At 35.9% G+C, this 27,799-nt stretch overlaps 1 protein-coding gene across 6 annotated transcripts in view; it reads right to left on the bottom strand.

Annotated features, from left to right (window-relative positions):
* LOC114160679 (SH3 and multiple ankyrin repeat domains protein 3-like) overlaps positions 1-25,085 on the bottom strand; it is a 45,762-nt gene extending 20,677 nt beyond the window's left edge. For 2 of the 6 annotated variants that reach the window (XM_028043372.1, XM_028043373.1), the window contains exons 1-6: positions 24,814-25,084; positions 15,538-15,906; positions 2,366-2,537; positions 2,023-2,226; positions 461-532; positions 271-379 (exon numbers count right to left, since the gene is read on the bottom strand). In XM_028043372.1, the coding sequence (XP_027899173.1) occupies positions 271-379; positions 461-532; positions 2,023-2,226; positions 2,366-2,533 (553 nt within the window). In that variant the 5' untranslated portion in view covers positions 2,534-2,537; positions 15,538-15,906; positions 24,814-25,084. Of the gene's footprint in view, positions 1-270; positions 380-460; positions 533-2,022; positions 2,227-2,365; positions 2,538-15,537; positions 15,907-24,813 lie in introns of all 6 variants that reach the window. The other 4 variants (XM_028043374.1, XM_028043371.1, XM_028043375.1 and 1 more) reach the window with 4 other exon arrangements.
* Positions 25,086-27,799: the final 2,714 nt, after the last annotated feature.

Below are 27,799 nucleotides of genomic sequence, written 5' to 3'. Positions count from 1 at the left end.
AATAATCAAACTAAAATTATAAAATAAAAAAAACTGTATGGAGACAAGTTTTTTTTTATATTTACATGTAAACATGAATCAGAATAATAAATTAAGAAAGATTCATTTAGAAAGTGTTAATGTAATGAACTGAAACCAAAGCCTCCAAAAAGTCAGAGAATCAGTTCAGAGACTGCACTGTTCAAATAAGGAATCGGTTCAGTGAATCTGATTTCCATTCTATTTAAAGCTTTATTTATAACAAGGCGGTGGACAGACAGTCCGGCTCACCTCCGCTGTCCGAGTCGTGGAAGTTCGGGTCCAGGCCTTTCTCCAACCATTTGGCCACTTTCTCTGCATTCTTCTGGTGAACATGTTCCATGAATCGCTTCAGATTGGCCTGAAACATCAAAACATTCGGTTTGAACAGTCACCATGGCAACAAACGCAGCCAGAAGTCGCTGTCCGAGCCGTTTGCTACCTTAGTGTGAAGCTTTGCCAGCTGTTTGTCATCAACGTAGCTCTGAGTGTAAACTCGTCTCTTATAGCGAAACTGAAACAGAGAGAGCGCAGATCATGAAACCAGAGTTATTTAACGGATCCTCGTTAAGCAGCAGAACCTGACGTGTTAACGAGGTCAACCAGACAAACACAGGAGCTGCTAAGGAAACTGATGCTCAGAGAAACACAACGAGGAGAACTGGGAACTGAACTGAGTTTTTTCCCCAGAGGTTCATTGAATTGTTTGAGACGCTAATGAAAAATTTCTGACATTTTAAATCTGAGAACAATCGAAACGCTGCTTTCAAGCAGAAACGTTTGACCCCAGAAAGTATTGGTAGTTTTAGCTTCACCATAATTCCCCGTTTGAATTTTTTGTTATTTTGTTGTGTTGTTTTCTTTTAAAATTACAATTTTATTCTCGTTATATTATGACTTTATTTTATTAATTGAAAAAAAAATCTTAGCCTGATTCTAACGTTGTGTCGTAGAGTTGACATGAATTCAAAGTGCAAATAAACAGAATCTGTCAAACAAAATGGCCGCCCTGTGGTTGATGAACTATGGAGACCCAGTGAATGCATTGGTGGGAAAAAAAAATCCTGATTTTCCAAAAATTAAATCTTCAAAAATAAAAAATTTGATTGATCGCCGAGTCACAGGAAATATGTTACATCTTTAATACCAGCTGTTCTTTAGCAGTAAATGACTCTGAATGAGGCAAAAATCTAGTAAATATTCAGAAAGTTGTAATAATTACAAAAATACATTTGCTTAATTGAAACACACCAATTAAAAAATAAAAAATCATGTTTTTTGCTAAAGTTTTTGCTTTAGGATTATTTGGTTTTTCAGCCGAAGCAAAACGCTTTTTTCACGTCACAACAACAGATGGATTTTACTACTGGTGAAAACGTAGAAGAAGACAACAGGAAGTAGTCGTCTTCCTGATTTGTAGGTTTTTTGTTGTTTTCTCTCAATGTGCAGCTGCACATTTCACACAGTTTATAAAACGTTGTAATTGTAACGCATTGAGTTCATAGCGCTTCAGTAAAATGGCCGACTACAATTTCCCTAAAATGCCACATTAGATTCTCCCAAGTGTAAGGAGCTTGTCGCTGAATAAGCCCGACGTCTCTTCCAATCAATCAACCAATCATCAATCAATCAATCAAGGTTATTTGTGTATCACATTTCAGGAACAAGGCATTTCAAAGTGTTTTACATCATAAAAACACAAAAATAATGTCATAAAAATAACATATAGTTGACAATTGGGGAAACCACATTATTACATTTTGATGAGTGCTATCATTAATACATGTGGAATATTTTGGTCAATGTTTAACTTATTATGGTTCAAAAGCAAATCAAAACTTGGTTTAACTCTTGATTTAAATTCTGATTACCGGTAGATGAATTATATTTGAATTTGTGGCTGCCTTTATTTTAGTGACTTATCACATGAACAAGCTTCTTCGCGTGTGATTTAATTTGATTTCACATTTAAGGGAAACGTTGGTGATGGTAAGTCTGGTTTACCTCCAGATACGGGATGGGAGTGATGTTGGGCAGAGGATACTCCTTCAGCAGGCGCTCCTCGTCCAGAAACTTTCCGGCTCGGCCGTTGAACGCCGGCTGGAAGAGACCATAGTTCAAAACATCCGACAGAGACTGAGTCAACGTCACCAGAACCCTCTGCTTACTGGTCCAAACTGGTAACTCTGGGTCCAACCGCAAACACTTCTGAGAGAGCCGGAGCCAGAGAGACAGACAGACAGGGGGGGACGGACAGAGAAAGAGACAGGACGGACACACAGACAGGTTTGTGTTGTGTTTCATGATCCACGCTTCGGTCCGCGCTGGCGCCCTGTGCGCGCGTTACCGTCTGCTGCAGGTCCGGGATCCCGATTCGGACCACGACGCTGTTTCCAGAGGGCGGGTCCTCCCCGTCGTCGTCCCTGGCGACAGCAGAGCCTGTTGGGTTGCCGTTAGTAACCGCCTGTTGCCGCGGGCGATCATGTTTGGTGTCAGCGGTCGGACTCAGAGGCATGTGGCTGGAGGTCAGAGGAAAAACTTTATTTATTTATTTACAGTTTGAAATGAACATGTCACATGTTGACAAAAAATATAAATGAAAAGGTATTGGAATTTTAAAGACCAAACTAAAAAAAATTTAAATAAATACCATAAATACAAATTAACAAAATCAGGTGAAATAAACATTTTTCCAAATAAGTTTTGGAAAAATGGAAAAACAAAAACTTTTTGCTGAATTTCTGGTTAAAATATGTTTGTTTCTTATTTAGTGGGTAGAGAATCTAGACATTTTCCTCAAAAGTAGAAAGTAGTGTAGTAAAAATACTCCTAAAAGTAAATTTTTTCCAAAAAGTTACTCAAGTAAATGTAACTAATTACTGCCCAACTCTGACTAAACCATAAGAAACTAAACAATCAACCATACTTCTACATCTTTAAACACAAATTAGAAAATTTGCAAATGTAAATATAATAATACATAAAAAGATATCTTTCAGAAATTATAAAGCAATTTACTGACTCAATATATTTGATAGTTTGTTTTAAAAGTGACAGTTGATTTACTCTCTTTGGTTTCTTCAGACAGATTTGTTCCATAAAACAGAAATACAACTTTCCATTTGTTTACTTCTGAAAAAAAAATCCAATCATCTCAAATGATTAACACAAAATATTTTAATAGTCTACCAAGTTGTGAAATTTCATTAATTTTAAGTAAAAACTTTACCTAAAATAACTTGCCTAATATTAAAATGTTTCATTTATTTCATCAACCAGGGTAAAAAAAGCCCTGTTGTGAAGCCGTTCTGATTCCAACATAAATTAATGATGAATCACAATAAAATAGTTTTATATTCAATATGTGGAGACAGACATGACTCTGAAATCCTCCCACAGATATTTTACACCTCATCTGGTCCAAGGCGGCAGGAACCTCCAGTCTGACCTCCGGACGTCGCATCACTTCCTGTTTTTCACACTCAACAGTTACAGTTTAAGCGGCGTCGCTTAAACTGGCCAGAAACATTTCCATTTATACGAGTTTAAATAACCTGACTAGGGCAGAAACAATTAATCTGATGAAATGATCAATCGTTAACTGGAATATGCCGACTGTAAAAAATAAAATTTCCTGACAGAACAACATACTCAGAGCAAAAACTGAGCCTAAAATATTTAAATTTTACATATAAGATGAAAACAAATCTTCTTGTCTATTAATATAGACAGACAGTTTCATTAATATAGGCAGTTTAAATTTCTATTTAAAAAAAAGCTTTTGATAGCTTGCTATCAAAATTAGCTTCAAAACTAAAAAGAGGACTTTTTATCTAAATATTTAGTTTGCTAGCTAAATCATTCTCTTCCAAACTAAATATTTAGCTTGAAAATTAAATACTTTAAAAACTAAATAATTTTCTTCCAAATATTCAGTTGATAGTAAAATTTTTACCCAAAAGTATATACTTAGATTTCTAGCAAAAAATATTTAGTTTGAAAACTATTTAGGTCTCAATGAAATATTCAACTTCAAACTAAATATTTAGCTTCAAAAATACATATTTAGCTTTCCAGCTAAATAATTAGCTTCCAAATTAGCTAAATATTTAGTTTGAAAACTACACTTTCACTAGCTAAATCATTAGCCTCTACACAAAATATTTAACCTGTTAGCTAAATATTTTGCTTGCTTATTAAAATTTTGTTTGAAACTGTGACATTCATAAATGAATCAATAACATGGTTAAAAAATGCTGATGTTCAAAAATGAGTTGCCTTTTTTTTTTTTAAATTATGTAACAAGCTGAATAACTGCAAAATTGTTGCTGTTAATTTTTTGCAGTGCAAACAGCACTCCATAGCTTCCAGATGATCCTGATGAAATAAATGCTGAGCAGGGAACTCAGATTGATGCAGAAGTTGGAGCTACCCTTCAGCTACTTTGTAATTTGCTAATAAAAGCTAATTTGCTGCAGGTTTCCTTTGACGACAGAGTTTGGAGCCGCTGCAGTCGATGATGTTCCAACGAAAACATCCCGTCTTTTAATTATCGTTTTCTATTAATCTCCACTGCTGGTAATTGCTAGCTTGCGCGGCGGCGATGTCGACGGAGTCAGAAGTTTGTTTGGGGCTCCATCACAGCCGGGGATGAAAGCGAGGCAGACGGGGAGGCGAGGCGCGAGTTGTCATAGAAACTGGATTAGCAGGGAATCCTGTGCTAACCTCTCTGTCACCATATGTGTGTGTCTGTGTGTGTATGTGTTAAAAACTCCTGATCTACATGCTCACTGTTGCCATGGCAACACGGTTGAACAATTTCTCAGTACCTGCTGACTCGTTCTCTCTCTCTCTCTGTCGACCCACTAAACTGCCTTCTTGTCACAGCAGGATCAGCCAGATGTGAACAAATTCATCAGCAGTTATCGATTTCCAATATCAGATCAATATCAAAGGTTCTTAACAATGTGAATAAAGTTTTTAAGCAATTTGTTTTGGCTGCATTTACCCAGAATGCCCTGCGACGTAGCCCACTTCCTGCTTTAAGTCAGAGTAAAAACTTTTCAGCGCAACGAATCATCCCAGTGAGGCAGCCATGTTTACAGATGAAGGCCATTAATGGATCGTATCCAGGGGCGAAGCAATAATTATGAGTGAAGGGTGACGTGTCCCCCCTCATATCTGAAAAATATTTGTTTTTGACCTCACCACATTTACAGTAAAATATTACCACCTTCAGCACTATTTTTATTACTTTGTCAAAGAATCCATTCCTGATACAACAGTAAAACTTCACTTCAGGTCTTTTACCTTTCAGCACACAAATAACTTCATCAAATAAAGGGACAAGTTAGGAAAAAAAAAAAAAAAAAACGTTGGAAACTTTGTGGACAGAAGGGAAATGCTGTCATTTACATTGTGACAGAGTCCTAGCTAGCACAGATGTCACACCTTCTGTTATAGTGTCACCTACCTGAGACTGATGTGAGCGCATCTATCTATGTGAACAAAGAACAATACGTGTCCTGTAGCTCTATGTCTGTGCTTGCAACTAAATGAGTCTCACTACCGGTCAGGCCTTTTTCATCCAATTATATCAAAAAATGGCACTAAGCATTGTCAAACAAACCAAACCCTTTAAAAAACCTGTTCCCATACTCGCCTGTGGGGGCGCTGCACCAAGAACTATTGAAGGAAACGACACAAAACCATCAAAACGACACTGAGCGCAACATCAGATTTGAGCAGTTTTACGATTTCCCTTTCGTCTTTGATAAAAAACTACGATCCATTTTTCCCTCTAGCGCTGGACTAGTACGTTTGTTTTGGTTGTATTTACCCAGAATGCCCTGTGCTGTAGTTCACTTCCTGCCGCTGACCGATAGGTGTTCACATATGCATTCAAACCGCGCCGGAGTTCACTTCAACCGAACCAAGACCGAGACTCACTAGTTCACTTTTTTCAGAGTCGTTGCTCTTGTGGACGTTGGATTTAGTTTTTTACATTCTCCTTTAGTAACTTTTCATTTTAAGATTAAAATAAGTGATGAAAGTTGAATGAAATAATCTTCCTCTGGAGTTCTTTCAGCTCTTCAATCAGCTTTAATTCTTATAGAAAAGAACAATAAACAGTGTGTAGCTGAGAGTTGGAACTGTTTCTATTTGAGTTTTATCCCTTTAATAAATAATAAATCTGAAAACAAGTAATCTTTTCTTAACTCTTATCAAATGAAGAGAAATCTCTGCATCCAGTTTTCTTTAAACTCTGTGAGATTGACCTTTACCCGAAACGAAGTGGTCTTTTCTGGGTCGTTTATCTCCACGCCCCATTTTGTGAACTTCTTCCCAACATCCTCAGGAAACCGAGTCGTGCAGTTTGGGGATCAGAAGACAGAGTTTGCATTTTCCTGAGATGAAATATCAGCCGGCTCCGTGACCCCAGCAGCTCTTTAACTCATAATGATGATTGAAATTTGCAATAAAAGCCAAATCCCCAAACACATTTCAAGATGATTTTCAAAGCCTGCAGAAATGAGGCGAGGGGAACCGAGCAGCTAACTGGAGTCACTAATGACCTCAACATCATTTCTTTCATCCCAACAGCTTCTGACATAAAGATGTCAATACTGCACTGGTTTTACCTAAAAATATAAAAATCTCAGCTTTTTAGAAAGTTTTTGTAAAACTAAATGACTAGTACTTGTAACCACTTGTAACATTTTTTCTCTAAATGTCAGTTTCTGATTAAATTTGATAAAAGCTAATCCTAAACTTCTAGAAACGCATTTCAGATATCAGAACAGATAAACTGGAAGAATGAAAGGAGTTGGTTAAGGACAACAAAACAAGCAGGGATGAACTCCAATCGGATTATTTGTGATTATTCAATTATAAAAATAATCATCAGCTAATTTAGTAACTGATTAGTCGTGAATTGAAGTATACAGACTCAAAAAAAGTACATTTTCTGAAAGAGTGAGGCATTCAGAGCAGTAACTAAGGCAAAGCTGTACAAAACATTTACATTTAAAATAAAAAAGAACATCTTTGTACGTAAATATGTTCAACCCAGAACTCTTGGAGTGATAGTTTTAGCTTCACCTGGTTCGAATTCTGCAAAAAAAAAAAAAAAAGAAAAATCACATTTTGCTTTCCAATTATCATTCAATTATTCCAGAAATAACCAACAGATCAGCAGAAAGGCCTGAGCTTTTCACAGGTTGATGCTAGAAGGATTTTTAGCTGCAGATGCAACAAATGATCAAGTGTTCACTAAAGGAAAGCCGTTTAGACAATAAAACATAAATTTGAATGTGTTTATTAACATATTAATGTTTCAAAAAAAGGTGTAAGTGGTTAAGCAGAATGTAGCAAATTTTTTTATGTGATTAATCAATTAATTGTCAAAATAACTGATTACTAAAATAATCCCTAGCTGCAGCTGTGTCTATATGCATGATGTTGTAGATGTTATTACACTGTGGGGGGGAAATCAGCTGAAATAAGTTTTTAAATTACCAAAAATAATGCAATTTATGATCACAACTTTATAATAATTCTTGGATATTAAGTTTACGAAAGTGTACAATCAATTCCTCCAATTTTAGCCTCTCTTTAAAATAGAAAGACATAAATTATGTTTTCCTCAAATATAAAAGTCTGCAGTTTCAGATATTCAATAGGAGGGATTTCTAATTTTGATCCTCATGATGCAAATTTGAGGTGATCATCAACTATTGGTAAAAAAAAAAAGACGATAAAAGCTTTTTGTTTTGCAAAATGTTTTGGTTCTGCAGTGAAAACATCCTTTGGAGTTTCTGCCATCTGATTGGCTGGTTAACATTCATGTAAATTAACAAAAATAATTCATCTGTTGTTTATTCTGACGATAAATCGATTAATCGTATATTTAAAAAAATGTAACATTCAAAAGATATTTCATTTAGCCACTTAAACATTTTTATACAACGTTAGAAATACATTAAAATATGCAAAAAAATTAAAATCCTTTATAAAATAAGAGAAACATTTTGTTGCCTAAAATGCAATAACAGCATTCCTTTAGTAAATATGAACAAAGTGAAGCAAAACATCACTGGAGAAGTTTTGGTTAAACATAGATACAGACAAAAGTGTTGTTTTTTTTTTCTTAAATTCAAAATGTATATATTTTTGTACAGATTTAGCATAATATGTTGACTTTTTTTTAGCAATTTGCCTTTTTTGAGTTTATACTCCAGTTAATGATTAATCATTTAGTAAATTTGTTTGCGTTAATCACGATTAATCAGATTAATTGTTTCAGCAGAAAGTTTCTCCTTTCAGATATTCCAGCTGTCGGTTCTGGTGTTCATTTCAGTTTCCCTACGATAAACACTGGAAGAGGAAGCCATTCCAAAGCTTTGTTCTGCTGCTTTTGTTCTGAAGTATCACAGAACCCGTGTTTACGTCCATTCTGTCCACCTCCAGCCTCAACAATTTTCTCTTTAATCATTTCAGAGCTGAAGGGTTTGATTTTCAGCCTCCACTTCTCAAAGTGCTTCACATCCTCCAATCAGAGGCTGTGAATCATCTGCTGGCATTTATAAAACCCTTCCTCCTCCTCCTCCTCCTCATCCTCGGCTGCTCGATCGGACCTGCAGCGGTCCAGTCAGGCATCACTGCAGCTCAGACAGATGATGGTTCCTTTTGTTTAGACAGCAGCCCCCTGACTGCCCACTGTCCAACAGAAAGCATTTGTTGTTTCCTCTTTGTGTTTATCCTCACCTGTTTTCACCATGTTGAACTGAGTCACTGCTGACTCAAAACAAATCAACACAAACAGGTGAATAAAAACAAAAGCATCCAATGAAATCCAGTTTTTCACTGGCAGCTTCACCTGAAAGGAGCTTTGTGACGGCTGTTCAAACAGAGATCTGAGTCAGACTCCTGTTCACCAGAAAGGTGAACCAACGATTAATTCAGATTATGTTTCATCTGGTAGCATAATCGTATCTGGTAGCAACTTTATGTATCTCTGTGGATCAGGAGCACCCAGAAAAACCTTAAAGCCTCTGGATGGAGAGCTGAAAATAAAAGGAAATTAGATTAAAGATGGGAAATAACAGCCAGAATCTGTGATTAGCTAATCATCAATAGCCTCTAGAAAAACATCAGCAATTATCTTAGAATAGCAACCGCCTCTGTAATGGTGCAGCATATTACTGTAGAAATTTTTCAAACGTGAAAACAAGCATAAACGTTTGTTTGCTCACCATTCAAATCTTATGTGACTGACATTTTTCATACCTGAGCCTTTTAAAGCCATTATTAGCATCAAATGTTCATTTTCACGACTTGTATAAGGTTTATACCACATTTGTTTTTGACTATTGGTCGTCATGTTCATGCAACATATTATTACTTTAATGTGACATTAAAGTAATAATATGTTGCATTTCACAGGCTTAATGATTAGCATTAGCTTCAGCTAATATTTTATATGGTTAGTGGTTTGGCAATTAATATTCTTGTTTAGCCGATTAGTGGTTAGTGAACCAACTATTTGGTTAGCTGTAATATCTACTGCTTGTTTTAGTACAAACAGATATTCTCCATTACAACTTTGGCAGCCATTTTGAAAAATGGCCACCATGAAAAGAAGATCAAGAAAATATGTATAATATGTATGATTTTACACCAAACACATTCATCTAATAGCTTACGTTAGTGCAAACAGAAATTCTCCATTATGACCATAATGGCTGCCAGATAAGGGAAACAAGATCAAAATCATCTTCAAATATGGCCGCCATCTTTTTACAAATATTGTCAGAGTAACATTTGTTGTTTCTGTCCACTTGAGGTAAAGTTTAAAACTTTTTGACAAAAAGGATCTAGAGTCAGCACACAGGTTCAGTAATTACAGCTGGAAGCTAGCAACCTGAACCTTCAGAGCCACATAAAGACGGTTACAAAGTCGGCCTTCTATTACATTAAGAGTTTTCTGTTGCTGCATCAACCTTTCAGACCTCTCAGGTCTTCCGGTTCCAGAACCAGAATCAATCATGGAGAAGCAGCATTTAGCTTCTATGCACCACAAATCTAGAACAAACTTCCAGAAAACTACAAAAGTGCTGAAACACTGAGTTCCTTTAAATCTAGACTAAAACCCCGGTTAGAGCTGCCTTTGATTAGAGGTTACTAGAACATTTATAAACATATTTGCTGATCATTTTTATGATGTCTTGACAAAATGTAATGTTTAATTCTTGTTTCAAAGCTCCGTGAACTGCCTTGTTGTTGAAATGTGCTTTACAAATAAACTTGATGCAAATGATTTTAAAAACGTGATGCAAATATTTAACGGCATCACGTAAAAGCTCTCTTTTTTATTGCAATGGTAAAATCTAAATTAATGGGAGAAATTCTAGTATGTTTCGTTACATTTTTATAGATATTTTGTGGAAATTGTATTTGTAGCTTTTTGTTTTCAGGACTGAATGATGTAAATCCTCAGAGCTGCTGAATTTTAACCAACAGAAGCTGAAAGAGGAAGCAGCGCAGCTTCTCTTCTCCTGTTTCTTCTATTTTCTGCTCTCATTAGCTCTTCTATTCAAGCCCTTTCCTGCAGGCTTCAGACCCAGTCGATGGTTTCAGCGTTTTATGCAGAAGCTGCAGCTTCTTTCATCCTTATTCCTGCTGCTGTAACTGTGAATGGGTCCTCCAGGTACCACTCAGTGGGAGCAGAAGCACAGCGGTTCTTTCCCTGCACTCATCTCTGCAGAGCGCTTCGTTACATAATGTCTCCTCAGACCTTCACCGTTCTTTCGGGAGAGAGCGGATCCAGGAATTTTCAGAGCTTCAGATGGTCGTTCTGGGAATGAAAGGTGAAATTCTTTGAGGATTAGATCAGCGGGAGGCTCGGTCCTGAAATAACTCGGGGTCGCCATTGATCATTTCCAGCTTTTGTCCTGGGCAGAGCCGTTGTCCTCCCACACAGCCTGAACAATGCAGCAGCTACGCTCTACAGCTGGATGTGGCTCTGCGGGGCTGAGAGGATGTTTTAACTGTCTGTCACACAGTTTGGAGGAATAAAAGTCAAAAATATGATAGCAGATCACTTCCTTTTGTTTTATAATAATTCAAACCTCAAGTTCCTGTCTATATCCTGCTGCCAAAATCCCAAATTTGTCTTAAAATTGTACATATCAGCCAGAAGAATCCTCCAAATAAGGAAACAAGCATAAAAGTTACTGGTTTTCAAAATGGCTGCTCTTTTAAAGCAACTATTGACATGAAATGTTACTTTCACAACTTTTCATGTTATGTCACATCATATGTTTTTAACTTTGGTCATCATATTCAGACAACTTTAGAGTAATAATATGTACCATTTCAAAGACTGAGCAACAGTAGTCTTAATGGTTAGAGTTAGCTTCAGCTAACTATTTGGTTAGCTGTGCCAACTACTAGTAATATCTACTGTTTATTTTAGTGCAAACAGATATTCTCCATTACAACCATGGTGGCCATTTTTTAAAAATGGCTGCTCATATCTTCTTCAGAGGTTTCAAGCATGGAAACACCCTTAATTCATAAGCAACCTAATAAAATGTGTTATAAATAAGTTCCAGTAAATTCAAGCTTTCCAAACCCAGAACTAAATAATCGTCATTTGTCTTCGATCATTCGTTGCACACAATTCAAAAAGACGTTGGTGTTTGATAAAAGAGAAATCCACCACCAACTGTCTTCACAGGGTCATAAAACGTGACTGGGAGGGCTGACTGTTTCTGTACAGTAAGCGAACCCTTGTAAAGACATTTCCTCTAAGAAGTGTAAGGATTTCTGCCAAGAATAAATGTGAGAAGAAATGTCCCTCCACGTTGCTCTTGTATAATTCAGAGACAAAATGTTCCTCTTCAGTGTGAAGAGAGTCTGTGTTTCCAGCTGACAATCATCACAGTCTGGCAGTTTCACACGTCAAGCAATCAGAATAAAAAAAATAAAAAAGAATCGGCTTCACAACCTCAAATGCAAATGATGGGTTTTACAGGCTCAGAGTGAACGAGACAAACCCTTTCAGTCTGTGAGCTGCATCTATATTTTCTAGGAGTCTGATTGGCATTAAAGAAACCTTAAAGAAACAATTCAATGTGTGGAATATTCCCAATTTTTGACCTAATATGCTTCTTTGAAAAGGTTAGGATAAGTCTATGGTCTATACAAAACATGTCCATCACATTATCTCCATAAAATAATTATTAAATAATGAGATTTTATTCTGCTCACTTTAGAATGAGTTGTTTTAGGGCCTCCAGTCACTTTAAATCCAATAATTTTCTACTGGCCACGCCCACCAACTGAACGTTTACACTCAGACTTGGAAAATAGCTGCAAACTGAAGCTTAATTATACAACCATACATTTTTGAAAAGCAGTAGTGGAGCCTCCTGCACAAACAACAAGAATGTAGCAAGTAGTTTCTGGATGGTAAGTCGACAACAAAACACTTCGTTTTTTTCCAGCAGCCATTGTACAGTGCACACTGTGATAAAACCAGCTGACCAAACGTGCTAACGGGCGGAACTCTGCCGGGGTTGCTAAGTAACGGACTGGGCTTTGCTGGAGTTGCTAGGTAACGGGGACGCGCCTGCTGATCTGAAACATTAAATTCAAAAGGTTTTTGAAATGGCTCAATTTTTTGACACTAAAAAACGTCAATTTGTTGTCAAAAATCGGCAATAACAGAAGTACAACACGTACAAAATGTGAATTCTGCATAATACGTCTAAAAACATGGTTTTTAGAGCATCATAATAATCGGGGCGTCGTTAAGATTGTTGAAGGGGGAAAATTGGTATGTGAACTAAGTATCACTGATAACAGTTTATATATTTAACTTTTGGTACCTGGAACAAGGATGTGGAAAAACAAACAAGAAAATGTTTTACTCCAGAAACGTATTTCAAAGACTAACCTTTAACAATTGTTAAAGGTTAACAAATGTTAACCTTTGCTGGAGTAGCATTTGTAGCTAATGCTACTCCAGAACCTCCTATTTTACTAAGACATAAATAGATAAAGTACATTTTTCTTTGCTTCTTAAAATATGGAAAATACAAGAGAACTTGCCACTCTTGATCAATATTCCTCAGAAATTAATGGCTACAAGGTCATAGTTACTGGCACTAAAGCACGCCATAATTACAGCTGGAGCAATAATTAAGTTTAAAACTGGAACATGACAAACAAAACCAGAACCCAAACATATTCCATCTGCATGCCTGCTGTAACAGAGCTTTCAAATGGGTGAATTATCTCCTCAGCATCTCATTAAGCTCTCTGGAGGCCTGCTAATGCATCAATTATTTGATAAGGGGGGCTGAAGCAGGTGAACATCAAAAACATGACAAACACCGCAGAGGAATGAGATCGGACACCACTGATCTGGAGCATACAGGAATCTCTCTGTACACTCAGATGCTGAGAAACATCTAAGAGCTTTCTCCTATTACTGTTAGCAGGACACCAATACTTGTAGCACTGCTCATTTTCTGCTCTAAATAAATGTAAAAGTTCAGTTTGGAGGATTTTCTTTTACTTTTAAACATTCAATGTGAGATTTTTCAGGTATAAAATATAATTTTATAGTTTTTTTACTGATCTTTACCAGGAGTATTAAGTAGTAGCTGTACCTTTTAATCAGTTTACCACAGAAACACTGTGAGTTAACTGCTTTAAGTTGGTGAAGATGAAAGTTTTGTTGTAGTTTGAGCACAGAGAAGGCTATGAGGCATGTTTTACTCTGATAGGTTCATTTCTATGCCGTTTATGACCTAAACGATCCCAGGATACAGTCATACAGCTCTGGCATAGTTGGCGTTTTTATGCCACTGAAAAGGATTTTCTATTCAGGTGTTTCAAGGTCTGTAACAACGTACCGAACTACGATGAGATGACTAATGCTGCAATTTTATGGTTTTAATAAGCTGAAATGTTTGAAGGCTGCCACATTTATTTACAAGGACAAACAACTACACAATGGTGACTAAATTTAACAATGAAAAGGTAAATAAAAGGAACTAAATTCAAACTAAAAACAAACAAACCAGAAGCTCTGGCTCAAAGAGAAGAGTCTACAGAAACAATTAATTACCGATTTGGGAGAAGGGCACAATTAACCTTAATTAAAAACCTAACAAACAAACAGTAATTGATGAGCTTCCATTTTAGAGCCTCTTGATACCCTGAATTTAGTCCTGTGGAGGAAATTCATGGTCCCTATTATTTGCAAAAGAGGTAAATCAGACTGAATCCAGTTCTAAAGCCTCTGCACTTTTAATATTGACTCTTGAACTTCTAGGACTTAAGACACAATTAGAATATAGCAATCAAGATTTTCTCCATTTCAAACTGTTGTTTTTTTTTTTACACATATTGAAACAACTGAACAAATATTTGTGATACAGTGAGTAACTACCATGTCTGAGTTTTCTGTGGATCTAAATCTGAAGATATTAAGCATATTTTTAACGTCCACCTAAAGACCTCGGTTTCTGTTCGGTTGAAGTGAACTCAGTTCGAATTCATATGTGAATGCCAAGCGGACTGGCGGCCGCTCCAAAAGCAGGAAGTGGACTACAGCGCAGGGCATTCTGGGTAAACACAACTAAAACAAATTTGCTAACCTAGCGCTAGCAGAAGAAATGGGTCCTGGTCTTTTACTGAAGACAAAAGAGAAATAAAATCCGATGCCACTCCATTTTTGTTTACATTTCATGAAGAAGGAAGTTGCACTTAGAGGTTTTTGTGTCATTTCCTTCATTGGTTCTTGCTGCAGCGCCTCCACAGGCGAGGAGGGAAACAGGTTGTTCAATTAGTTTGGATTGTTTAGATATAGTACAGTGTGAAAGAAAACAGCAGCAGCAGAAAATGGAACAAATTTAGCAATTTTGGTCCCCAATCAAACCAAATCTACAGGACTATCAGGTGTGAAAACATCCTAAATGACTTGAAGTTGGAAGTTCAATGCCTTGTACACAACCTATGAATGGAAAACTAATTATTTGCTGGATTGTTGTGGAAATAGTTTAGACTGCAGCTGGTTTGAGGCATTTAAAGTATGCTGAGGTGAGCTTAATCTTCATCAGTGCAGACAGAATGTCTGCATTGCGTAGCATGACATTATGTAATCTTATTATTCGTCCTTGCTGTGACATTTGAGAAGCTCTTGTGGTAATTTTTCAGTAGTGGTGAATACTTGACAAAGCTTCTGATCAAACTGCTAATGCTACTGTGTCACAAGAACAGAGAGATGCTGATGCATAATTTACTTAAAGCTGCAAATCTTCCTGCTCTACTGAAGCAAGATATGCAACAGTGTGATAAAAGTATAAAATTCACCCTAACAGTTTAAAGTTTATTCTGTTAAAATACCCGCTTTTAAAATAAAAAAAAATCATTTTATATCTTTTAGGAGAAATAATAAACAGATTCTTCAGAGCATGTAGATGAAAACCAGTAAGATCCACTCACCTATTGTCAGCAGTCCCATCAAACTTTTCCACAGGACTTTACCAATTTCCACTGATCTCTTCTGGCTTGTTGCGGTTCTCAGATTCAGCCAGGTGTCTTGTTTGGTTCTGGTCCAGTCTGATGATCCAGTTTCCAGCTTCTATTGCCTCTACGCTTTGTTATAAGTGTGGGCGTCGGAAATCTTGAGTTGATGAAGTTAAAATTTCATGAATACTTCTTTAATACTAGATGATGGAGTTCCTGTGGATGTTGTTGTTCCTCTTGGAGAATAAGGCTTTGGTAACCTTCAAGAGTTTTCTTCTGTATAATAGTTGAGAAGTAACAGGTCTCAGGGTTTCAGATTGTTTTCAGAGAGCTGCCCTGCCCATCCTGTAGAAAGGGAGGAAGAGTGGGAGGATGTGGGTGGGAAGTAATGGAGAGGAAAGCGAGGATATAGAGGAAGGGAGGAGAGGAAGAAGAATTGAAGGGTTAGAATATGAAGGGTCAGTTCAACTGCTAAAAATCTGTTTTTAACAAGTTTTCAAGCTGAGCAGAACTACTTTACTGAACTCTACAGTAGTGCAGGTTTACAATGGGCTTTACTGAAATGTTAGAGTATATATATACACATAATTTTAATTATTAAAGCACCAAAGGGAGGTTATAAATTCCCATAAAGAGATGACATGGCCATGCAGTGACAGATGCACAGTAAGACACACAACAAAGAGGTATGACAGAAACAAAAGAAAGAAGAAAGATTTAAAAATGCAACAATTTGTCTCTAAAGACTCAAAACTGCCAAAAGATAAACAATAAAAAACATGAAAAGATCCAGAACAAAAGAGACACAATGGCAATCAAGAGATTCAGACAAATTTACATGGATGGGTGGTTGCTTCAGAGACAAATAACCGCAGAACTACACCAAAACCTATCTGCTAATGGGATCGAGATTATATCCATACACACAATAGGTTTGGTTTTGCAATTAAACATATTGACACACACTTTAACAGATTTAAAAAAAAAGTTTACTTTTAGTTTTATAGATGGACTGTTGTATAGATGGATGAATATTTGAAATCATTAGTGGCTGTCAAGTTAGATAGATTATTCATGTTTGGATGTAGATAAAATGCATGAATTTATTTATTATTGTGCTTAAACATTTTCCTGCTAATGAGACTAGAGATTGAAATTAGGTAGCTGGCTATAATCTTATGTATTTACATGGAACTGTTCTTTAATATAGATTGTCCCATTTTTAAAAACAAACTTGAACTTGCTTGGATGAATGGTAAAAAATAAAGTACATCCAAGTAGCAAAATAGATTTCACAATGTCATTATTAATTAAGAAGTTGCTAAACATTGTAACTATGGCTGCACAAAATGTGAAAATATTGTGATGATTTCCATTGTGATATCTGCCTGTTTTCTTCTTTCCTCTCTTCCTAATCTGTGCTTCCATCACTCCATGACCTTCAGCATTTTGGGTAATGTCATTTCTGTCTGATGTCTGCAACTGCCTAAATATTACACTAGCATGAAAAATACTTATAACATCTAGAATATATTAGTCGTCAATTATTGCACTGAAAAAAGCCCTTTGTTATTTAAATTTTGAACAAGTTGATATTGCGATGATGATATATAAGCTAAAACAATCCCAAAACACTAAATATTATGTAAAACCATAATACTTTCTTTTTACCATAATTGTAAATAAGGATGTTTGAAAGTATATTTTAAGCTATTTATGGACAAATGAATGTTGTATTGTGCTTCTAGTTATTTCAGGAACTAAATAAAAAAATTGTGAACATATTAAGAGTATTCTGGAAACTCCAGAGTTTTTATAAAATCAGTTTGAAAAGAAATCCCAGAAAAATAGAATAATTATTAAGTTGCCAAATTTTCTGATTTAACGGCTTCATGAGAAATTTTCAGTCACAACAACTTTTACAAATTGGGGCTGTCAATCTGTACTGTGAGGATTGTTTTTTCAGTCAGTGAAATTTAAAAACTTGTTGCTTGGAATCTGCTAATTAGTGACAAACTTCTATAAGGCTGTTATACAGCAGATACAGCTACAGATATTTATGTCCACTTATGTTGAAGAGTAAATTATGTTTATCTCGTCTTTATCTCTTTTAAGACCAAGGAGAAATACAACATTACATATTTACTTCTTATATTACATGAAAGTATTTAACTTTTGATATTTTCAAAACTTCTATGAGAACACAGTATAGAGAAAGGAAATAATAACTGCCTTTGGGAAAGCCTCTTAGCTTATGTTAGCATACTGGCAGGCAGTTGGTTAGTCGCTAATTGCTAACAGCATGCTAACCAGCTGGTCTGTGTGGGTCTGGTTATGAAAGTAAAATGTTTCCACAGCAGCGCAGACAGCAGGAGGACATATTGGAGACAAGAAAACAACTGAAGAAAAAGAACCTACTTGACAATGATTAGAAGTAGTTCCTGTGACTCACACTTCCTATTTCCTGTCTCGGTTGCCAAGGAAACGGATGTTTGGCAGGAAAATCTGGGAAGCTGTACAGCACTGATAACAGATACACTTTGTGAGGGCCCTCACTGTCTAAAACCTGAGTTTGAATCAATAAAAAGCCCTGTGATGAGATGAGGACCTGCTATTGCATATGAAATTACAAGGTCCCCACGACAGGGTTATACAAGTACACACACACGCCAACACACACACTGTTGATGTTTCTAAAATTTTTAATATCTAAATATGACGTCAAATATAATACAAATAATACATGATATACAATGCAAATGAGCAACAGGGTTCCAGATGTGGCTAGCACCGTTAGCCTTCAGAGTTTTCTTCAGATTATTTTAGGCAGCGTTTTTTTCTGCTTCCCAACCTCTTCACTGGAAACCGCCTCCCTCTAACCGTTGCCAAGCCTGAACAGGCCGTTCTTATATACTCATAAACCAAAAGAACAAACTTCACTCAAAGATGTTGATACAGTAATGACTGGAGTGATCCAAGCCAAGGCTTTCGTCTTTATTGTAACAAAGGCTGACGGCTGTTTCAGAAAGACGCCAAGCAAGCCTCTATGTGTGCAACGTCGTAAATAATCACAAACAAGCAGAGTATATCAGTTGGCAAAGAAAATCCTGGCTGAGCTACTCCACATTCCTAAGGCCATAAATCTAGAGGTCCAAAAACAACAATTAATTTAGTAAATAGGGTTTCAGTAGATGAGAAATAAAGTAAAAGCATCATCTAAACGAATGAGCAAAAATGTATAGTTTCATCGAACTGTTTCAACTGCAGTGGAAACTTCTCTGTCTTTGTCTCTAACGAGCTAATATGATCAGATTATAAAGTCATAATCAGACAGTGAAGTTTATTTTCAAATCTAGTGGCGCGGCTCAATTAAAATTTTAAACAAGTTCAAGTAAGGCTTCTTTTTAAAGCAATTCTAAGTCTGTTTTCTTTGTTTATTTAGTGTAGCAGATGAACTAAGACAGAAATTCCTGCAATGACTAAAACATATTTTAAGGCCAATTAAAGCAGCCTACCATTTATTCTTTTGTTGTGAAAACAACTGTCTGTCTTATAAACTTGGTCTGTGCAAAGATTAGTCTGAATTTATTAATATACAAATAAACACCAATAATAATAATACAAAATCAATCCAATATTGATGATAAGTAGCACACAATAATCATGATAGTACATTTTAATATCTTTACATGCTAACAGTAAACTGGACAATAATGGCGTCCAGGGGAAATTTCTGCTTACCAAAAAGAAAAGTCTGTTTCATATTTGCCAAAAACAAATAAAAAATATTTGTTATTTGCCAAATAAAATGTAACTTTTTGTCACAAAAGTGTAACATTTTAGAAAGTCTGGCGTAAAACTAACAGCATTTCAGAAAAAGAAAGAACCCACATTGAAACACATTGGTGGTGGTGTGATGCTATGGGCCGCTTTGGGACCAGAACAATTTGCAGTAATGAATGGAATCATGTAAGTCATGTAATGGAGTCATGCCCAGTTATTATGCTTAGGGGTTAATTACTTTTTCACATAGAGACTGGTTGCTCCTGGCAGCTTATTGTTCCCTTTATTAAATTAAATAATATAAAAATGGCTTTCTGTGTTCATTTTGGTATTAAAATTAGTTGGAACAATTATTTGAAATAATTAAGTGCTTTCAAATACCAGAAAAAGAAACTGGATCAGGGAGTTATCAGTCAGACCAAAGAGGCAACCATGGTTCATCACATAAAAATACTTTATTATACAACATTTTGTATAAAAATGTTTTGCAAAAGTGACTAAAGTCATTTTAAGTTTTGTTAAACCAACAGTCTGTCTCAGCAGTTTGGAAACAGTGAGCTTCTGTTGTGGCTAAATTCTTTCTCTGTGTCTGAGCCAAATGACTGCAGCTGCTTTAACGTCACAATCTAGATACAAAATGTGCTTTCAGTAAATTTTTTCCAAACTAAGTTGTAGGGAAATTAACTTAAGATGGGTGGTAGTGCTTGGCTTTTTAAAAATCTACAAATGCTAAATCTAAGACAATTAAACAGATGAAATCTTGATTAAAAGTTTATTTTCATTTCACTGACTGTATTCATGCATGAAAATGAAACCTGGATTCTTGAGTGTCTCATTCGCAGCAGGAACAAACCTGTGCAGCTGCCGTCAGAACACCAAACATGCATTTCATTGTTACGTGTGAACAGGATGTGTCTCTGTGCTGCCTTGTCCATCACCATGGAAACCAATGGCAGGAGCAAATAATATTTGCTGTATTCTCCCCCATGATAGACACTCTGTCTCGTCAAGTTTCTCACACACAGCCGAGAAGACAGAAACTAAGGAAAATCTGCTCGATTTCCTCAACAATCATGGCGGTGGTGAACAGCGACCCAAACGGTGCGACTTCACAACAATCGAGAACAAACCGACAAACCCGAGTTTACAGGAACGAGGTGTTCTGAAACACAACGCCGATCTCAGTTCATTCCTACAGACAGATAAAGTCAATCGCACTAACATTTTCATCCAGATGAATAAACCATCTGCTAACTTCACCTTGACTTTTACATAAAAGAGTTTCCTGGTGGTTTACGCTCAAGGACCAGATTCACTGCATGACTCAGAAATTAGCTGAATTACATCAGAACAGATTGAAACGAGGAACAAATTAACCAACTAACTAACTGACTAAAGTGAGAATAAAACATGCTGACAGAAATCCTTTTGAGGAAAGTATAACATTTATATAAAACATGCTAATTTTGACACGCTAAAAGCCAAAATTGCTCTGAGCATAAAATCTCAAAACAAAGAGTATTTATTTTTTTTTTTTTTTTGCAATGTGTCAAAAAAAAAAAAAGGATTTCTCATAACTAATTGCCTGTAAAAATTATTCAACCTTTTGGATGTTTTACTCTTTAGTTGCTTTTACAAATCAGTCATGATCAACTTCTTGACAATTAAAATAGAAAGTCTCTTTGTTTACAAAGTGAAAATTGATTTCTACAATATGACAGTTAAATAAAAATATGAAACATAAAATAAGTCACTAAATAGAAAGTCATTCTCTTTAAAGTGATCTGTGTCTCCAGTGATGTTTTTTGGAGAAAATTAATTTTCCAGCAAGACAATGACTGGAAACATGAAGCTACACAGAAATGGTTTAGAGGCTCTGGTGTGGCCTATTCAAAGCCCAGACCTGCTCACAGCTGAATACTAAATACTGACTTTACATTCACTTCACAAATATTTATGCAACCACTTATTTCAGGTGGAATGTTATTGAACTGTCAGACTTCATTTTCACATTAAAGGTTTTTTTTGTACAAGTAGAAAAGTATTTGGTAAAAAAAAAAAAAAAGAAAGTCTACTAAAGTACTGAGTAACTATTCAAATTATAAATCATTTAATATTTTTAAAATTACATCAGACGGTCAAAAATATAAAGTTGAGTGGCAATGTTGGTATTTTAAGGACAAAAATGACAATAAGTAACAAAAACTAGCAAAATCAGGCATAAATAAATTTTCCTAATCCATTTCTTTCAATAGAAAACTTATGAAACTTTAACAGAAGCTGCAGTTGTGTCTGTCTGGTGAATTTCTGGTTAAAACATGTTTTTCATTCAGTGGGTAGAAAACCAAGAAACTACTTAAGATCAGAAATACTTCAAAATAAAGTTACTCGAGTAAAAATACTCCTAAAAGTAATTTTTTTCCAAATAGTTACTCAAGTAGGTGTAACTGAGTAAATGTAGGCAGTTACTATCCAACTCTGTTGCTGTCAAACCATAAGCAAGAGTTATAAAACCATTTCTAAATAACCTGAAGTTCATCTAGGATCATTCAGTTAAATCAATGCTTCTGTGTTTGGGTTCAGTTTCTGTTCAATAAATAATAAAGTGGAATTATGCATCCAAGACTGGAGTTGCTTTAAATAAACAATAAATGCTCAATTTGACTGTTTTTGATGCATTTTGTTGTATAAGTCGTAAATTAAATGCCTAAAGAAAATCAGTTTTTGAGATGCATAATGTGTTCAAAAATGTTATTTTGAAGCTAGCAGACATCGTTTTAACCCATCGGTTATGAAGTTATGTTTTAGGTTCTGAGATGTTTGTTTATTTAATTTAGTTTTAATGTTTGCCGTTTGTATAAGCGATGAAAGACGACGCAGACAGCATGAACTAGTTTCAGAGCCTTCACAAACTCCCACAGCTGATCGTCTTCCTACAGAATCTAAATTTACATTCCTCCACTTAACATCCAAGTAATGTTTCAAATAAGCATGAAACATTACTCATGGGTCATAAATATCCTGAACTGCCACCAGCTCCTCCCTTATCTGAAATTGTGTGAATCTCCACAGTATTAAAGATTCAAGTTCAGTAAAAAAAAAAAAAAAAAGGCAGATTTGATGCCACATCGTTACATCATTGAAATTTCTCTTCCAGCAAGTTTTCCCAAAGATTTGCTGAGGACAAAATCACCAGCTGAATTTATTTACACAGTTTTAATCAAGCTGTTTTGTGAAGTGAATGAAATCCTGACATCTGTCTGATTGCATCAAATTAGGGTTACACAGTTTTCAGAGCAAAATATTAACATTATCTAAAATATTAAAGACCAGACAGTCTTGCTATCAAACTATGAGGATTAGCATCAAAATAGTGGAAAAATTAAGAAATTAAAGCTGTTAGTTTTTATACATTTGGTCTCCTGTATGAAAATATAGTCAGTTTTTCTGTTTGTTTTGGTATTTTGCTGTAAATTCAATCTAAGATAATAAAAAAATGCAATTAAAAGAATAAAGTTGTAAAATTACGATAATATTGTCATACAAAAATAAAGTCATAAAACTGGGAGCATAATACTGACTTAATTCTTGTATTATTTTGACTATTCTTGTCGTATTGTGACTTTATTCTCATGTCAACTTTATTCTTGCATTATTTTGACCTTATTCTCAAAATATTATGACTTTATTCTCATTATCAGAACTTTATTCTTATTATTTCAAATTTTTCTTAGTAATACTTCTCTAATACTTTGTCATACTGGTGACATCACGTAAGGTTCAACTTTTTTCCTGTTTACTTTTAATCAAATTTAGTTTTCAATCCTATTAACTTTTATTTTGTAGACTTGCAGAAAATGATTCCAGGAAAACTGGTGACAATAAACAAACATTAACGGATAAAGATGAGCAGGAAAAATCACATTTCATTAATAAAGTCTCTTGGTGATCATTTTAGGAGTCACTGAAGTTAAACTAACTTAAATACACTGCTGGGATGTTTTAGCCATTTATTGGCTTTACAAATCAACAAAAATGGTTTATTTGGCCAAAAACCAACTTTTAATGCCAAGGGAAAACTGATTTCTACAAGTAAATAAAAATATTCACATGATATAAGTGAACTTCTGCATTTATGCATCCAGGATTTAATCCTGATCTTTAGTTCAGCTTTGGTTGATTCATGTTGGTTGAAATGTTTGTATTGTTAGTTCTCCATTTTAAGCTTTAATTAATTGCTAAAATGTTGTTTTTTTAGTAACTGACCCATTTTTCACAGATCAGAGATGGAAGCTCCAATCTCTGGCCAACTGATGATCTCCGGTTATCCAAAGCAATGAAATGGCCATTTTATTCAGTGTTTGTTTTTCGTCATTTCAGAATCATATTTGGAGAAGTTGGAGTTAAATTTAAATCAGCTGAAAGATTAAAAGTACAAAAAATTACCAGAAAGACAGAAATTTCTGTTCTGGTTAGAGACAAAATATGGAACCTGGAAAAAACAAAAATGGCAAAGATGGAAAGATGGGTAAAGCGACGGACAGACGGATGGGTGGATGTATGGATTATTGGTTGGATGAATAAAAAATGGATGGATGGATGGACGGATGGATGGATGGATGGATGGATGGATGGATGGATGGATGGATGGTTTTTTGGGGTAAAACATGTTAATCTTTCTTGGAGCCTCTGAGTTTCTCAACACTGGAATCGGATCTTGCATGTGAAAATGGAGCGACCCGGTTCTGGCCCATCACCAGTTTAGAGCCCAGGACAAAACAGAACCAGCGTCAATCTGGACCCGGAACAACTTCAGATGAAAAATTCATCCCACCAAACAAAACTTCAACTTCGGTAACAATTCTGATTCCAGACGAAACCTCGATCTTTGGCAGCAAGTTTCCAAACTCAACACGAGCAAATTGCCCTCCAGGGCAACAACGGGGGCAACTTCCTGTTCCTGTTTGCTTCTGTTTTATCTGAAGGGGGGCAGATTGCTCCTGTAGATGTCAGTCTGAGATTACAGCCTACACACTCACTGCTGAGGTTATGTAACACACACACACGCACACACACGGGACAGTGAAGTGATGCTGGAGGAAACAGGAAGAAGAAATAAGAAGGAGAAAAATCAAAAAGAGAAGAAGAAAAAGAAATAATGAAATAAATGATTGGGGAGGAAAACTGGAAAAATGAATGAGGATGGAGGGAAAGGAGAAATGAAACCCAGAGAGTTTGGATGGAGAACAACAGAAAAAGGTGAAAAGAAACAAAAACTGAAATAAATGAAACAAAAATGAAGAGATGGAGAAAGAAAACTCGCAGACAAGAATAATGAAAATGGAAAAACGTTCAGAAAATGCAGTTTTAAAGTTAGAGAGCGACAGCAGGTGAGTGGCGCACACGCACCTACACGCCCACACACACACAGTGTGAGGGGAAAACATGCAGAAAGCTGCAGAGACTCACCCTGAAGATCAGCGACTAGCTCTCCATGATGGAAAAACTGAACATAAAAAAACAAAACGAGAGATGGAGAGAAGAACCGAGGAGGAGGAGGAGAGGAAGAGGTGAAGGAGGATGGAGAAAAGAAGAGGAAGAGGAGGTGGAGTATCCGGAGACGTGGAGGGAGAGAGGAGAAGAAGAAGAAGAAGAAGTGGGAGAGGCAGGACGAGTGGAGGGCTGCTAGGTTCAGCCCACACACTGCCAGCATGACACACACTCTCTGTGGTTCTGCGAGTGTGTGTGTGCGCGTGTGTGTGTGTGTGCACGTCATCTCCCACTCCAATGCGTGGGTTAGAAAACACACCTCTCTCTTTCTCTCCCTCTTTTTTTCGCTGTAAGCTGAAGAGAGAGAGAGAAAGAGAGAGAGAGAGAGAGAGGAGCGGAGGAGCAGTCCCATCACCATGGCAACGGTGCAACTGGGATTCAGGTTCCAGCCAGCATCAGCACCAGAAACACCGGCGCCGGCATCACCATCATCATGAACCTGATCCGAAGATTTATTCGTCCAAAACTCAAAACAAAACGCTTCGGATTCAAAGATTCTTTCAGCTTCCACCAATCGGATCGCACGTGGCCGGAGTCACGTGACTCGGGGGTGTTTTCCACATGTCAACCCCCCCACAACCCCCGTTCTTTCTGCGCTGCAGTGATGAGGCGCCGTACTGTACAACACCTCCATTCATGCCGCTGCCTGCAGCAGCTACAGTGTTCAGACTGAAGGAGCAAAAATTCATCAAAAAGTTAATCTATTCCAGACACTCAGCTCAAAAATCAAGTTGGTACATACTGTATATTTATTACAGCAAATAAAAACACAAAATCTCAGGAAATCAGAACATCACATAAAACCAATAAAAAATATTCTTAAGGCTGAAATGTTGCCTGACAAAGTTAAGTGGAAGGAAAAACTGTGGTAGAAAACAGATAAGAGAACACAGACCCATTTTCAAGGTAAGTTTTCAAACTTTCCACAGTTTACAGACAAAAACGACACAAAAGAACTGAAAAAGGTTGATCAATTCTTTATTTTATATAAACATATAGATATTTAATATTAATAAGACATTATTAATAGCTAATAATCAATTTATATATATAATTTATTATATATTTATATTTTATATTTATTGGATATAAAATTATATATATATAGATATCTATCTACCTATATATATATTTAGATAGATAGATAGATAGATAGATAGATAGATAGATAGATAGATAGATAGATAGATAGATAGATAGATAGATAGATAGATAGATAGATAGATAGATAGATAGATAGATAGATAGATAGATAGATAGATAGATACTGTATATATCTGTATATAAATTATTGAGTATTAGCTATTAATAATGTCTTGTGAGAGTATTCTACAAAGTTTTATGTTTTGAGATGTTTCTCATACACCCTAAACGTCCAACTGGTCTGAGAACAAAACACTAATTTAACAAATAATTCCCCAATTTCAATAATTTTGTTTAATATATAAAATGATTAATAAGTCACTGAGCCATTAGGGATAATAAATATTAATAATCCAAACAAATCATGTGAAAGTAAATAACCTTCCTGCTTCAATTAAATGTTAAAAACACAAAATACACGAAAAGTAAAAGAAAATCTCTAAACAAATTTCTGTTTCGCACTGCAGTACTTTATAACCACTTCATCTAATTTATAATGCAACAAAGCAGGAAATTTATCTTTAATACTGGTTTAAATATCAAAAACATTTCTGTATTTTTACCACAGGAATCTTTATTACTGCTTCACAGAAATCTATTTAAACTTTTAGAGCTAAGCTGAAATCTGGAAGTTTGTTTCCGACTGAAATCAGGCTAATAATTCATGGAAATGTTTTGGTGCAGTAGCTAAGAAACGCAAAATATAACCAGAGTAAAAGTTAATGAGGTTTAGAGGCTGAAAAGCAAAACGTTGGACAGAATCCAACTGCAACTGACAGAGAGAGAGAAGGAAAGGAGGGAAAACCAGACAGGCGAAAGAAAAACAGTCAAAGATTGAAAGAATGACAAAGAAAAGGACCTAAACAAAAATAGAAACAAAGAGAAAGAACAGATGGAAAATCAGAAAGAAAGAAACAGAAAAAGAAAACATCAAAAGAAGTACAAAAAGACAAGAAAACAGAAAGAAAAACAGACCAAAAACTGTCAAAGATGGAAAGAATGACAAAGAAAAAGAAAGAAAGAACAGGTGGAAAAGCAGAGAGAAAAAAGGAAGGCAGAAAAAAAGAAAGAAAAATGGACAGAAAAACCAGCCGACAAATGTAAAGACAGAAAGAAAGGAAACCAGACAGAAAGAAAGAGAGAAAGAAAAAAGGAAAGAAAGAACGCAGAAAAAAACAGATGGAGAGACAGACAAGAAAAGCAGAAAGAAAGAAAAACAGACAGAAAACTGGACAGAAAGAAAGAAAGTCAGGAAGAAAAAAGAAAAAGACAGAAAGAAAGAACTGAGTTTATAGCAGTTTGTCTGTGATTAGATATCAGTGATAGATAATATTTGATCAGAGGTTCAATCATAAACTCCATGTTGGTAAATAAACTTTGATTTCTGTGCTGGCTGCTGTGATGCCTGTCTGAAATGACAGTTTCTGCATAAAGTGAAGGAAACAAACATCCAGTCAGGCGATCGCTCTGCTGCCGAAGGATCAGACGTTTTGGTGACTCAGCAGTTAAACCTGTAATCTTCAGCTTCCCTCCTCTACTTCTGCCAATACCGTTTGTAGACGAGAACCGACTTAAAATCTGCTTTTGGTGAATAAACAGCGGGAGCAGATGGAGTTTAAATGTTCTGAATGGGTTCGTCATCCGGTCACATAAGGACGCTCCGCAGCCTCTGCTGCTTCAGACTGCAGCATATTTCTGTGGGATAACATTCCCAATGTGTCAGATTACAGACTGTAATAATGCAGCGAGCCGGCCAAAAACA

Source organism: Xiphophorus couchianus, chromosome 17 (genome assembly GCF_001444195.1).
Source record: "Xiphophorus couchianus chromosome 17, X_couchianus-1.0, whole genome shotgun sequence".
In the NCBI taxonomy this organism is placed as follows: Eukaryota; Metazoa; Chordata; class Actinopteri; order Cyprinodontiformes; family Poeciliidae; genus Xiphophorus; species Xiphophorus couchianus.
The sequence above is the reverse complement of the archived record's forward strand: the minus strand, read 5'-3'. Positions and strand labels throughout refer to the sequence as shown.